This window comes from Brassica oleracea, chromosome C7 (genome assembly GCF_000695525.1).
Source record: "Brassica oleracea var. oleracea cultivar TO1000 chromosome C7, BOL, whole genome shotgun sequence".
NCBI lineage: Eukaryota > Viridiplantae > Streptophyta > Magnoliopsida > Brassicales > Brassicaceae > Brassica > Brassica oleracea.
Genome location: NC_027754.1, coordinates 31896270 through 31912491, shown reverse-complemented (window position 1 = coordinate 31912491; position 16222 = coordinate 31896270). Strand labels below are relative to the sequence as shown.

Below are 16222 nucleotides of genomic sequence, written 5' to 3'. Positions count from 1 at the left end.
ATACAAAACCCTAATAAATAGCCTAACAGGCGGCCGTGGACTAATGATGTAATTATTAAGACTTTTGTGAAACTAGAAATCTTCTAATTTGTCATTAATTCTCGGATGGCTTCATAATCGATCGATACGAGGGACTCGACATCGATCGATATTTGGTGGTGACTATTGGTCGATACTGAGCTGCGACCGTCGACCATCTCTTGCTTCCAGCGAAGCTCAAAAGATCTTCAAAAAGCTCGAAATACATCATTTCCTTCCAGATAGTACATCAACCTGTAATTACTCTAAATAGACTCTATATAGTAATAATATTTCTTTAAACATTCATAAATCCATGGTCTATCATGAATTGAGTATACAAGATGGCACTAAGAGACTATTGTTCTGTGATCATTTCAGAAAGAAAAAGTGTTTGGTTTTGTACTACTCATACATGATGATGTTGTTAATGTGAGAATTGGGTTATCACAATGGAGACTCATTAAGAATCTATTGATGCTCTAGCATGTAAAATGTGAAGCCATTTATATGAGGATCAAGGATACTGTGACGCTGATAAAGCAAATCAAATATACGGTTCAGTGAGCATTTTAGGCCAATAAGAAGATGAGGTCAAGAGTTCTTGAAAGATGATGGGTCGTGAGCTGCTATGATTACCTAAATTGACATGTCAAGACAATCAACACAGAAGCAGTCTGAAACGGTAGAGGTTTTGGTGAAATCATTCAATGTTTCCTTAATGTATGAGATTGTTGAATAATATTGTCTCTGACGTGGGAGAAAGCTTGTGAAGCATTGGTTTCGAAAGAAACAAAGTTCATACTCACTTTTTTACAAGTCAGTGAATCTTTATGCTTTAAACCCAAGAAAGCCTCACAATGGAGAAGCTCACCAGAATAATTGCACGCAATCAGTGGAGTAAAGACATCTTGTCATCCTTAACGCTGCAAACCTTGATGAAAGAATCAATTGGCCTATTGACATTCAAAGTTTTAAAGCTGAAGAGTTTGCATTTAGTGTGACATTGGCTCAATCGGTAGATTATCGAGTAGAATCATTCAAAGCATGGAGATTGTCTACATCTGCTACAGAGCACAAGGACTGTCGCAGAAATCAGTTCTGAGATGGGTTATTCAAAGCAATGTGTAGGTATCCAAAAGTAATCCGATCAAGATAAAATTTGGTTTGAAGCTTCATGATGCTACTGGCATAAGATTCAACGGTGGAATTGAGATTTCAATAGTTGGTTTGTGTATTATTTCGAGCTTCTTCAGGCAGGTCCAGTATAGCTCATCTGAATTTTTCAGCTTCAGTACAGTTTGCAGTGATACTAGTTAAGGAGGACAGCAGCAGGCAGAGAGTTTGTCAGTGTGGCATATGGTCTTAGCCTGTTCAAGTGGTGCTAAAACTCGTGCAATGATTTTGAGTGATATGGCTTGATTCAGAAAGTTAAGGAAGAAATGTTTCTCATTCTCCATATTTTGAAACGGGTCTGCAAACTATGGATGCTCTGGGGTATGATAGAATAATCAGAGCGTCCGAATGGAGTCAAAATTATTTTGCTTTTGCAATCAAGAAATATGAGATGTTGATCATATGATGATGGTTTGTTCTGGTCTGCAAGTCAAGAAAGACTGAGTTATCTGAGTAATAGTTTTACTTTGAAACTTCATGTTCAGGATTCGGTATTGATTATGGTTTCACTTTGAAAAGTGATTGTCTTGTGAGAAACTCGGAATTTGCTCTTTGGTCATATTGTATGGGTTTGTGATACGTGATGCTGGTTTGGTTTGTATTTGGAAGCTCCGTTTCAATGCTGAAACTTTGAGTCTCACGTCAAGGATGTGTCGTTTAGGATCTGGCTCAGTCATTAACTAGCTTATGTCAACAGAGAAGTAGATTAAAGATGCAGCAGGACAGTACACGAAAACTAAGCCGCTAAACTATTTTCTCCTGGTTTAGGATCTGATGTGTGCTTTATGGCGAATAAATCATGGATAAATGACGCGATAAATCAACATAGTGCATACTCCGGAACTTGAGGACACTGCTTGAGAAACCAGAAGTTGAAAATCACACCGTATTCACCATGGAATGAACATGAGAAGAACATATAATTATTGGTAATGACCTGATAAATATCCGTTAGATCTTTGTGGTTCATGTTAGGAGACAATCTTGTTAGAGCTTCCGGCAAGGACCACCCGAGACGCTGCTAGAGACATTGAAGATGAGAACAAGGAAGAGTAAGGTCTGACAGTGGTATCAACTGTGTTTTACGCATGAAAAATACTTGGGCTGGACTTTCTAATGCAAAAGGCATGGAGATATCAATCATATAGAATATGCATGTTCTTTCTTGCCATGGGACTTGTGAGGAACAGTGGCCAGAGACTGCATACAATGTTTAAGGCAACGTGAAAGAAAGGCAATGTGAGATGATTACAATTTTCTTGTGGTCCAAGGATTGAAGAAGTCTGTGATACATAATGTTTTGCTCAGAACTGCTACTACATCAGAAAGAGACTGTTCTGTGCGTACGACAAGCTTAGATCTTGTGCTATTGGTGACAGCGGTATCTTTTTGATGTTAGGACAGCTGATTCTAAGTGATGGGTTAAGCGGTTCAGCTTGAGATTTTTACTTGACAAGGAGTTTGATAAGTTGACGACAAAGAAATTCAGGGATGAAAGCTCAGTGTGAGAGAAAGAGAGTATCAAGACGTCAGATTTGCATCTTGGAGGGTTATAGGCTTCATAATGACTGAAAGAAAGCTTGACGTAAATCTGGTGACATGTGTTGCATAGAGACAAGGTCATGGGTTACTTGCTCGTATTCTTGAACACATTTTTTTTGCATAGGGTATGATAACATTACAGGAGAGTATACCGGTTCTGTCTAGTTTGGAGAATACAGTGAATGCTACATGCAACCGAAAATGATTGTGGTTCATGAGAAACGAGTCTGGTCGCAAGTTGCTTTGATGAGCTGATCTAAAATAGATGCATGAAAATAAATGGAAGACAGAGATTCAGAGAGTGGTTGTTGTGAACTTGTGCAAGTTGTTCAAGAATAAAGCAAAGAAAATAGTGTTCAGCCAATGTACTAGTGATTGAAACAGAAGATTGGCTGGAGTTGATTCAGATCAAATTTGCATCAGAGATGCTGGTGAAATAAGATGAGAAGAAAATTACTTGCAGTCAACTGATTTTGGATATTGTTTCGAAACAGAGTACGACAGGGAGAGATATGCTCCAATTAACATTGATGTGCCGATGCAAAGGGATGCAAGGGAGCAACTGGATCTCAAATGTGACGTTCACCTATGGGATAAGGCTGTAGAACATAAGAATCAAGGTCCATGTCAGCAAAAGACATAGTTATGTGATGATTCAGAGAATTTAAGGGTCATAGACTTTATCAGTGGGTGATTCAGAGTGATTGATCAGATTGAAACTTTGTGTCAGTCTCTTCGATTTTGGTATATTGAGAATCAACAGTAGGAGACGACTATTCTGAGATTTCTTATCATGGGTTTTCAAGATATGTCCGTACAAATATTGTTGTGAACAATCTACTGGGGAGTTATGTTTGAAGAACATACAAGCATAGAGCAGAAAATTGTATCGATGGATGTGATAAAGACTACACCAGAAGTTCAACACGATTTGGCGATCAAACAAGATTTTCGCATGGGATACTGTGAAAAGCGTCATCATTTTTATGTGTTTTTTTAGCATAGTTATGCACTCAAGCAGGGGGAGAAAGGAACAAGATACATATGGAGCTTCACTCATGGGAGAGTCTTCGGTTTCGGGTTTTGAGAACATAATTCTACGGATGAGTTATGCTTGGATATCTTTTTGACGAGTTCATGTGAGTTGATCAAAGAAAGTGATTGAGTGTCAAACTAAGCTAAAAAGGGAGATAATGAATATGCTAGATCTGTTGAGATTAATGTCGCTTGGATTCTAAAACTGAGTCATCAAGGGAGAGATTGAAGATGTATTGATGACTAGTTTGACAAGGCGCTTCGATTCTAAAACTGAGTCATCAAAGGAGAGATTGAAGATGTATTGATGACTAGTTTGACAAGGCGCTTGGATTCTAAAACGCAGTCATCAAGGGAGAGATTGAAGATGTATTGTTGACTGGTTTTAGAAGTTGTGGAACATGTCATGATACAGACCAGAAGATGTACCAAACACCTACAGTGTCTGTGTACTAATCTCAGAGTAGTACAAGAAGTTGTACAAGAAGTCCTTCAGGAAGCTGAGTTGTGAAGCGACAGCTGAAATACATAAGTGAACAACATGGGTTCGACTTATACAAGCCAGGACGTGGCTGCTGAGTTCTGTAGTCATCTTAAATAGTATATTTAAGATGAGGAAAAACTTCTTTTTTCTTAAGAGAAGCAAAAGGAAATATTGTGTGAAGAACCTAAGTTTAGGGTTTAGCAATCAGATAAATATCAGGAGACCGTCAAAGAAAAAAGCATGCGCCTAGGGTATTCTTGACAGAGGGCGTCGTCCCACCAGGCAGATGGTGAGATCTATTGATGGTTTAGTTGTAGAGAACTATGCTCTTCATAAAAACAATGAGTAGTAGTTGTTCTAACCATTGTAAACTAGATAAGAGTGGTAGGTACAAGTGTGTGTCAGATACCATATAGCAATTGTAGGTTGCGGCCTTTTCTAGTGAATGATTTCTGGACTTGGTCCCGTCTCTATGTGTTGATTACTTTATGCTCATACATGTTATACATGCACTCGAACACATACTAGCCACAATATGCACTTTCAGATGTTCCACTATCTAAAGCCAAAGAACAGGAACAACAACAAAAGGAAGCTACTCTTTTTTCATGTTTGTATATTTTCATCCAACTTGTGCGCACTTGCGTGGTACTTTCATTTTGTAGTGTTTGCTTATGTGAGGTTTACTCCTTAACTCGTACGAAATAATGATTGTAGACACTAGGAACTTCGATTAGACCGGTTAAGCTAAAAATTAAAGAACACCAAGAATTATGAGTTGGGGATCCGTGGGTCTGATTAGGCTAGGTCCGATCATGTGAAAAAGTCTCTCCGGAAATCCACTATAACTTCATGACGAAACAACTTTTCTCATTTTCAAAATTCACTTTCACGTTCTCTCACTTTGTCTTTCAAACAAATAGCTTCTAACTCACTCAATTAAACGTTATAAGCAAACAAGAATACAAGATAGTTGACAAAAAAAAAAGCAAAGACGAAGAAGAGTGTGCATAGCTTGAGATCGCCTGATTTTATTTAGTCTCAAATTTGTACAAATTGATTAACAAACCCTGAAGCAAGAGCAAGAACTAAAGCACCTGTGAATAAGATCTCTCTTCTTTTGTTTGTTTAGTTATTTTAAAATATATACTCTACAGTTTTCCCAATCATTCAATTAACTTTTGGTATAGAAGTTTATAGTTTTATAAGTAATAAAATTATACTATTACAAAGAGGAAAACGTTAGATTAGGATACTTAAACATTGACATATGCTAAAAGAAACAGGGATTTCATAAAACATTGCTACAAAATAACATTTTCCATATTTAATATTCCATCATGAAACAAAAAACCCCAAAAGCAAAACACATTCTGAAATTCCTTGGTTAAATATTAACCTTCATTAATCATACTAAATTGTGTTTTTTCTTCCACTTAAACCCTTAGAAAATACACGCTAAGCTCCGGCCCACCACTTGACCCCTCATGATTCATCATGTAAAAGGCCTCCGAATCTCTCGACCCGGTAACCCGCTCGAACCGGGCTCTCATATACATGAGCTCACCTTTCTCGGACCCCACCGCTTCATTCCCTTCATCCACCACCGCAGGTAAAACTCCGGCACCCATAGTTATAGGCCCCACCGCCTTCAACACTCTCCACTCCGCCTCTCCACACTCTTTCCTCGCCGCGTAGCCGCATTTTCTGCCGTTACAGTACGTTCGCCACGTGGACTCCTCCAAAAGCTTCTTAGAGCCAGTCTTAGACGCTGCCGTTTCAAGAGCGATCCTCACGAGCCCTGAAGCCATTTCCTTGACGAGAATGCTCGTCGGAGTCGGTAACTGGATCAAAACCGCGGGTAACCGGGTCGGGTCATCTTGTACGGCGAAATACACGTGTCCACGACGGTTTCCGAATAATGTACCAATGACCCGGAAACCCAGACCCGAGTTAGAGAACCCGAGCGCGTAACGGATCTTCTCGATAGTCTTTTTCTTCTTCTTTTTCATGACCTGTCCAGTATCGAAATGATCCGGGCGGGTCGGGTCAGAGGAGAAGTTGAAACGGGTCAGGATATTTTCTTCGTTGTTGTCTTGGTGGTCGTCTTCTTCTTCTTCATCTTCTTTTTTCTCTTCATCTTGTTCTTGAACCTTCTTCTTCTTCCAACTGAAGTAACGTTTAGAGACAGAGAATGACGAGTCAAGAGAAGTGCTGGATAGGATTGACTTCATCTTGTTCGATGAGACTACAAAAAGAGAGAGAGAGAGCTTCTTTAATGGAACTGAGACTTAAAATTGAAGTTTGAAGTGGAACTCTTGTCCTGTCTTATAATGGTCTTTAATGGAGTTTTTAATGCTTGTGGGGCTGATTTATTAAACCAATTTAATTTTTTTTTAAGTATATATTTGACTTTATGTAGGGATTAGGTTTCTGTCATTTAGACTGTTTTTTTATAACTTGACTACTCTCACGTATGATTACTTTCACGTTTAAATAGTTTTATAGTATATCATAATTTTAGTTTAATTCACGTACATTTTCTCATTCCATATAAAACTGATATTAAAAGCGATAAATAAAGTGTTTGTGTAAACTAATGACGTGGTAGAGAATGAAAAGGCGCTTGACTAATTTAAAGTAGGAAAAATTGTTTTTAGGCCAAAACAATGGGCATATTACACTTATTTCACATATTTTATATTTCATTAGGCTAATTATTTTTAAAATGACAATAATGCCTTCAAATTCAATTATAAATTCGAAATTAAAATTAACAAAACAATTGTAAATATTAAAATATAAGAAATAATTAAAGTAATTAAAATAAAAGAAAACATTAAAAATCTTCAAATCAAAATAAAACTAAACCTACACTTTATTTCTCACGATTTTTTTTCTGAAAAATCATTTTTTCATATATGGAAACTGAATATTTCCAAATATTTTTCTTTCTATATTTTTTCGTAACTGATTATTCTTAATCGTAGAATACAATAAATCTGTACAACTCGGTTTCTACTCGTTTTAGATTTATAGTAATATGTAGATTCCAATTTCTACAGATTTTACAGGGATATTTTAAACACAGAATATGTATTCTAAATATTTTTAGAGTACTATTATTTACTATATCGCGTATTCTAAACATAGTAGATTCAATGAAAAAATGAATTTCATTTTCTACTTCGTAGAAATGTCAATTCTACTTTATGTAGAACATAATTTGAAATTATGATTTAAACATTTTTAGAACTGGAAAAAATATCACGAAGTTCATATTTGTATTTCATCAGTAGTTACTATTTTTCTAATTTTTTTAGTTTGTAAAACTATTTATTTGATTTATTTTCGAAAATATCAAAAAACGTTAAAGGCAAAAATGGTACAAAATAATAATTAGTTTTAATGAGACATAATTATCAGGACCTAGAAAACAATTTTTCCTTCGAAGTAACCAAACCAAATTTAATTCGCCAGGTCTTCTTGGACTTTACTAGTTTTTAGATTATCATAAATCGGAATTAGAAGTATTGGTCGGCAAATCTGTGTAAACTAATCAGCCGATTGTTTATGTAGAAAATTGAAAAAGAGATGTGAGAGAGTGTCTTATATTAGTTAAAAAGAGAAAGATGGATGTGATAGATGATAGTTACGCAAAAAAAAAAAAAGGATGTGATGGAAGATAAAAAGGAAAAAAAGTAAGAGGTGAGACAAGAGTGGAAGGTGAGCAGCAACCACCTAACCGTAGATTAAGGGACTGTCTTCATTGGGACTTATGAATAAGACATGTCACACCTCAGATCGACATTTACATTGTGTCATTTTTACAGTTAATAGTTAAAGATTTGTTACATTACATACATAGATCTTGTTACAAAAAAAAAAAAAACATAGATCTGAGGGGACAGGAAGGTGTGCGATTGATCTCAATCAATGTCTCATGTATAGAGGGGGCTGTAGTCTGTAGAGTTGACAATTTTCTCCACAATGAGTGTGATTGGAAACATTAACGGAGTAAAACAGAGTAAATAAGAGGAAAAATTAAAATTAAGTGGGAAGAATAAGTTATTTATTATGTTACTCTAGTTTACTCCGCATATCCACAGAGTAACAAAAAGTTAAAAAAATAAGGGAAATCTGTTTTTTTTAGAGAAAAAAAAAGGTAACTATGTCCCTTTAGATTAATTTATACTACTTTATGTCTTATTAGACTAATTTTTTCCAAAATGACAGTAATGCCCTTAAAATTGTAATTTTTTAAAAAAGATATATATTGAATTCGACAAGGGGGATCGATCGATCCCACTTTACAAGTTATAGTGGATCGATCGATCCCGATCATTATTCAGAACAAAAAAAATGCGAAATATATACTGATCGACCTGGTCTATTTCACTCGATCGGCGAAGGTCGATTTACACAGATCGACCGATCTGTAAGAATAGATCGATCGATCCCGTGCCGAGGAAAGAATCCCAAATCGATTTTTTTGGTTTTGTATGATTATATCCGGATTGATTCCCACTTGATTTGAACCGACCAAGCATGATTTCAACTCTTTAAACTCGATTTCTCTGGGATGAAAGTGAATATTCTCAAATATTCTCAAATATTTGAATTTCTAAAAATAGGAATTTGAATTTCTAAAAATAGGACACGCCTCTTCAAGAATGTTCCATCGACAACAACCAGTAGCACCCCTTTGAATTTGAATTTCTAAAAATAGGATATTTTTCTCTGGGATGAAAGTGAATATTCTCAAATATTCTCAAATATTTGAATTTCTAAAAATAGGAATTTGAATTTCTAAAAATAGGACACGCCTCTTCAAGAATGTTCCATCGACAACAACCAGTAGCACCCCTTTGAATTTGAATTTCTAAAAATAGGATATTTTTCTCTGGGATGAAAGTGAATATTCTCAAATCGATTTGTCGCTTTTTTCATTTTTTTTTGTAGAATGTCATTTCTACCTTTTTTAGAATATAATCTGAAATTTATAATTTTAACTTTTTTATAACTGGAAAATATACCATTAAGTTCATATAGGTATTTTAACAAATGTTACAATTTTTCCAAATTTTTTTTCTTTGTAAAACTATTTATTAAAATTATTTTCATAAATATTAAAAGGTATTATAAAAAAATATGACACAAAATATAGATTAGTCTAAAGGGACATAGTTACTATTTTTGCTCTAAAAAACAGTTTTCCCAAAAAATAAAGTAAATGTCATGTTTTCTAGCGTAACTGAGAAGAAAAATTATTTAATATTTTTTCTCCTGATTGGATGTAACTAGGTGGAACTCAGAGTAAAAAAGTTTTACTGTACTTTGTGTTACTGTATTGATACCATCCAATCATACTCAATATCTTTCACTCGAACACGTATTAGTTTGTTATTAAACCTTACCATAAATGTAACGTTTGGTGTTCGTAAATTAAAACGCAAAGTTTCTTGTTATAGTTTATATTTGAGGTTTTGTCCAAAAAAAAAGTATATATTTGAGGTCTCCAAGAGTAGAAATCATGTCTTATATGATTATATCTATACTATTATTTGATAAGTGAATTTGCTTATTTGTCACATTCTCCATAATTTTAAGCTAAATCATCAGTTTTAATACATAATTTTAATTAAACTATTATTATAATATAATTCATTATTTACTTGATTACAAATTAATATTATAAAAGTTATCTAAAAATTAATGGAAAACGTTTTTGAAAAAAAAGAAGATAATTTCATGTATTTATTTTATGTTTATCTACATTTTTCTTTCTTATTCACTAACTTTTAAAATTAGTAGTATATATATATATATATATATATATATATATTAGTAATTAGATTTATCACTATACTAAAATATTAAAATAGGATTATCAAAAAAACAAAAAAATGATTTATATTTTTTTGTAAACGTAATATTTTTTATAAATTATTAGATTCATTTTAGTATTAAAATACTAAAAGAGGTATATAAGCAATAACAATAAATTTGAGTTATATTTGTTTGTTATTCATGATTTTTCTAAATATTTTTTATTGGGAAGGAATTATCTTTTTTAAATAATTCTCAAAATATCTGCATCCATATGAGAATATTCAAAATATTAATTTAAATTAACTCTATATACTTTTATGTTTTTCAAGAATTTCAGAGAATTATAACTTTGTTTAAATTACAATTTTTTTAGAATACAATTATGTAAAGAAAATGTGATTCTATTTTATAAAAACTGTTTTTTCAAAATTATTTGTTTTAGCTATACTTATTAAAGTTTAAAATTTAAAAGACCATTTGAAAATAAGAAATTATGATTTTATAATGAAAATTCTATTTAATCTCTATATTTAGAAGAAAATAGCGTTGATAAGAAAAGAAGAAAATAGAAATCTCTATTTTAAATGAAAAATAGAGATTGACTATGACATATTTTTCTCTCTATTATAGCATATAAAACTGAATATAACAATATATAGAAAATATTCTTATCTTATACATTATATATTAATGTTCTATTTGACAACAAGGCTAGTATGTTTGAGTGTTTATTTTTATTTACTTTGATTAATATAATATTTAGAGTTGGATTAGGTATAACATTTTTTGCTTTCAATTTATTTTAAGATTTTATAGGTTTTGGTAATTTCAAGAATTTGGTCTAATAATATCACTTTACATTAGCAGTTATATATTTGTTTATTTAATTAAATAATTGATTATAAATTAATATAATTTTTTTTAAAGATAATAACATATTTAAAAATAATAAAATATTGACATTGTTGTCCAAATAATGTCTTTAAATTAATAAAAGATAAAAATTAAGAAATTGAAAGATGCATAAAAATATTAAAAATTTAGTTTTTGAATTAAAATTTTTGATCTTTAAATTTAATAGCACATTTATTAATAAATAACTATAAAATAATTATGTCCGCATGTGCGGACAAAACACCTAGTCTATATATTAAACAAAATGTTTTAAAAGCTATATTATCGGGCGGTTTTTAATTTATTATTTTGAATCTGGACTATTCAAAATCTATACGAAGTTTGTAATTTTAGTTTATGTATGATAGGCCGAAAAACAAAATTTATGTATGATATAGACGATTTTTTTCCTTAGTGAATTACTCTTTCTTTTCTTTTTTTATTGCAAATGATAATTTTTTTTAATGCTAATTTATTATGAGTCTATGACACGAGTTACTTCAAAGAAAATTGCATTCCATAACCCAAAAAAAAAAAATCAAATTAGCTAAATAACCAAATTCTTCTTCTCTCTCTTCTTCCCCCATTTCCTTTCCTATCTCTCTCAAAATGTAATTTTGGTTTTTTTATTATTTCACAAATTTCCCCTTGCTTCAATTGCTTAGACGTCTGATTTTTTTTTTGGTATAGGTTAAATGTTGATCACCAAAATTTTGATTTTTTCGTTATGGCATAAAAACTGCATAACTATCCCAAATTTATATCAAAAGGATATATTTATAATTAAAAAGTCTCCACTTGTTAAACACATCATTGTCCACACATCTCGGTTAAACTATGATGGGACGAATTACGCAACACAGAACCAATTCCACGATGTCTATGTGTTGTTTTTTTCACACACCTACTCTACACCAACATGCCTGTTTTCCCCTCATTATCTCTTTCATAGTATTGAACTATTGATTATTTTTCAAAATTTAACGTCCCATTATTGACTTTGTGAGGATCATTTGATGTACCATATATCTTTTTGGTGCTCATTATGACCTAAACTAGTAGAAAGCATGCGCGTTTTATCTGAATCCAATCGATATATATGATATATATCGGGTGTAGCCTTGCATATAAGTAATATAACTATTTTTTTAATACCTATACGTTTAATGTGTGGAATTCGGACGATACTAATTATAACGTATTATTCAAGTTTTACCTTCAAATTTTATTTATGTAGAAAAGCATGACAGTGAAACACTGATCCGCTGTGGAGCCGTCATAATCTTCAAACCAAACCAGATCTAGTAACAAAATTATCTCTGCAACTTTGATAGAAAAGTTCTTGAACTAGATATACAGTACATTTCATGGGAACAAGTCTGAATTATAAGTAGTTCACATTGAGGAAATGTATTCAAGTTAGAGTTTGAAATGGTTTGAATTTTAATGAGTTTTAGATGAATTGAAAATTTTAATAATTTTTTTGTTAAATTACAGTAGAAATTCAATTAAAGCCATGATATTTAATTTTAATTTTATTTTTTTAACTAAGAAACTCTATCAAAATACAATAAAATCATTTAAAACCTTCTAAAATTCGTAACTTAAAAAAATTTAATAACAGTGGATTTTAAACTATTTTATGAAATGTCAAGTATAATAACATTGAATTTAAAGTAAAATTTAAAAACCAATGTTCGAATAAATGTGGATTTATTATTTTTATGCAAATTACTTCAAATTCTTAAATACACTCCTAGAGGTCGCTATGAATATAGTATGAAACCTATTGGTTTTGTTATGTAAGTGACACAGTAAAGTAATTGTGCGTACTTATTTCTCTTTGGAGAGGGCGTATTACCATATTCAATTATTGGCTTTGATTAATCGCGAAAAATAGTTAAGCTGCGGAAAAAATTAACTAAGCTGCCGAAAATTTTAAAATTTGCAAAATGGAATACATATTAAATGGATTATAATATTTATATGATATATACTTTGTTATACGAAAAATAAAATATCAATAATTAACCTAATTATTACTAAATGTGAAAATAACTAAAATTTATTAAAAATACTTTAATTCTTATTTTTAATTTTTAGCTTATTTTTCGATCATTTTAATAATAAATTGACATTTTATAATAATATATAAAAATTATCATTAAGAAAATTATTGTTATTTATTTAAAAAATTCAAACGGTATTATCATATAATTTAATAATATGAATTTGTTAATTTTGTAAACAATCTACTAATACTCACTTTTCCACCTAATGATTTTTTTTTGTATTTTTGTCAGCAAAAACTCAAATTTATTTTTTTCGTTTTTACTCCACAATTTTCATTTTAGGTAAAATTCTTGCAGAATCGTGTTTAAAATGTTGTTATGTCATTCCGCAAAGTTATCGATCATGACCATTGTCTTTTTGATTAAAAAGCCAATTTAATAATTATAGACAATTTATTTTATTCATTTCAGTAATCATGAAATTTTACTCATTTTACAATATACTGAATTTGCATAAGGTACTTTTTGTTCTTCAAAAAGTATACGTGACCTACGCTTTGTCTTTTGTGAACAAAAAAAATACGTGACCGAAGTTTTAGTACGATGGGTTATGGAAATTAATAAGCAAACTATAATTGTATCCTGGATCCAATGGATTACAGAAAAAAAGGATAAATGTAGCTATAGGTTCACTCTTGGACATTTTTTTTTTGATAACCCGAGGTTGTCCGGTGGGTCGAGGTCCATCCGACTAATCTCGTCCACCGGCGCCAGAAAGACTCGGTTGTTTACAATGACATTATATTTCCATGTCGCCTGGCCACACAAACAGGTAAATCTGAGTTTGGTTGGTTTTAAATTCAGGGTGCTTAACACCTTTTCAAACCTACCGTACCACTCGACCACTCTTCGACATCTTCGCATATTAATATATGTTTATGGAACAAAAACAAATTATTTAGCATAAAAACAAATAGAACAATTTCTTGTAAATTTTTTTTTTCTGCAATTGAGTGATACACTTTAAAATAGTTGGTCGGTCCGCTCTGCCGTCCAGTTATTCCACCTGTGATATTTCAATAAAATTAACAATTTAAGATTAAGTTGGAAATTTTTTCCATAAGTAATATTATTTCTTACTTTTTTATATAACTGTGAGGATTCCAAAAGCTTTCTAGAAATCCAAAGATTAATTCCACGAAGCATTGCATCCAGATACGCAACTAATCCATCTAAATGGCACGGCTAGGTAGCCAAGAGAAATCGAATCCATAACAGAAGTTCCAGCTGAAACCCTTTTATCATTAGGCCAAAACCACTTGATTTTTTATTTCTTGCTTTCATTATTTTAATTATATTTGTTAATTGTTCTTGTTACAGCTAATTCTGAGACTGGGGCCGACCAAACTTAATAAATCACCAACTGGTGTACGCGTGCCACCAACGAAACTAACCAGGTACATATACGACTTTTATGAAAACACATCTCTTATCATATTACAGATCATGTAAATCAATATAACCAAAGTAAATTTTAGCATTTCGCTCCATTACCGGTTCTCTAGAAAAACCAGTAATAAACGTACAACTAGAAATAAATAATCTAATAGTTATTGAACTTGATTGGATATCCTTGGACAATCGTTAGATTTGTTAACAGACTGCAGTTTTAGCTTAACAACTACCAAATGACAATTCTGAATATAGTGTCATCGCCCAAGAAAACTAGTCAACAAACATTTACCAACGTAAAATGCGACACACTAACAACTCCAAGTGTTAAATGCATTAAAACACATCGTGCATCTTTTGTATGTTGCACCAATCAAGTGAATTTCAAATTACTTATAACTTCCTTACAAGTTACAATTACACATTAGTACGAGTTTAACTTAAGAGAATTGGATTTGGAATAACAATACACATTGTAGAGCCCAATTACTTCGATATAAGTTATTGATAAATGCATGAATATTCTTTCTCACCTAACTAGTACGTACCACATTGTTTATCTTATGATGCATTTTCACGTGATTGACGTGAGAGAAAACCAGTAATTTACCTCTTTTGTGTTGGCCCAATGCAGAATCAAGCGATTCAAGCCCAGTCTCGATTCAAATATTTGGGTTTGTTATAAATACCACTTGATTTAGTAATATTCGATTGAATTTTGGTTTGAGTTTTGTTGCATCGCTTTACGTGTTCAGAAAGGGCCTAATTAGCTAATTTACGTGTTCATTGTTGTGTTGAGCTTTTTGTCACTTTCAAAGTTCGATTAAAGTGTTTTAAAAAAAAACTTGTTTGAAGGAAAAAGACATGAGTTGAGATAAGCATAGGTTACTCCGGTCTCTTAACTGGAGTTCTTAGATTCGGTTAAGAAACGGTTATTAGCTTTTTTTTAATTCTAACTAAGAAAAGCTAAGAACCGTATCTTAACTAAGAGATATAAGATGTCGTCTCTTAGCCGAAAAGTGTAAAAAAAAAAAATGTCAAATAATGAGTTAAAAACTCCGGCTAAGAGACCGGAGTTAATTATGCTCTGAGCATCATTAGTGAAAGGCTCTTAAGAGTCTCTTATCAATAAACAAACAGAAAAAATAAGAAAAGAAAGAGAGAGGGGAGAGATCATCTATGAGGAAGAGACTTCGGTGGAAGTTAAAAAAACCCATGTGACAATCGGCAAAGAATGAGCAGTGTAAACTATTTTATAATTAAAATTATAATTAATTAATTTTTTGAGAAATCTAAAGGGTGTCTCATCACTGCGAATGCTCTTAGAGCAACTCCAATGGCAATGATGTTATCCACCATTGGAGTCCTTAGGTATATAATATTTTTTTTTTGCTTTTTGAATAGTTAAGGATTTGACTCTAAAATGTATGTCCAATGGTGTTATTTAATATGGAGTTCTTAGGAATTTAAAATTATTAAATTTGTAAAACATTTAATTTTATTTATTCAATGATTAAAACAAACATACAGTAATTATACATCTTCATCATTACCAAACTTGTTCCAAATATTTTCGATTAAATTATTTTTCAATGCTTCGTGTGTATGCCTATCTCGAACCTGATTCCGTAGACCAAGCATATTACCGAAATGTGAAGGCATGTTGTTAATATGCTCTACATGTGAACTTCTGCTCGACTCGCCTTCTTCAAATTCCGATGTATCGTACAGAGTGTATCCACCTCGTTCATTTTCGACTATCATATTATGATACATG

General features: G+C 32.0%; 1 protein-coding gene across 1 annotated transcript; it reads right to left on the bottom strand.

Moving 5' to 3' along the window:
* Window positions 1-5526: 5526 nt before the first annotated feature.
* LOC106304238 (protein MIZU-KUSSEI 1) lies at window positions 5527-6569 on the bottom strand. The gene has a single exon (XM_013740646.1). It carries the CDS (start codon window positions 6487-6489, stop codon window positions 5692-5694), a length of 798 nt encoding a protein of 265 aa, XP_013596100.1. The 5' UTR covers window positions 6490-6569; the 3' UTR covers window positions 5527-5691.
* Window positions 6570-16222: the final 9653 nt, after the last annotated feature.

Bases quoted from the DNA above. Each gene is read 5' to 3' on its own strand.
- LOC106304238 (XM_013740646.1), bottom strand. From the start codon at position 6,489: ATGAAGTCAATCCTATCCAGCACTTCTCTTGACTCGTCATTCTCTGTC.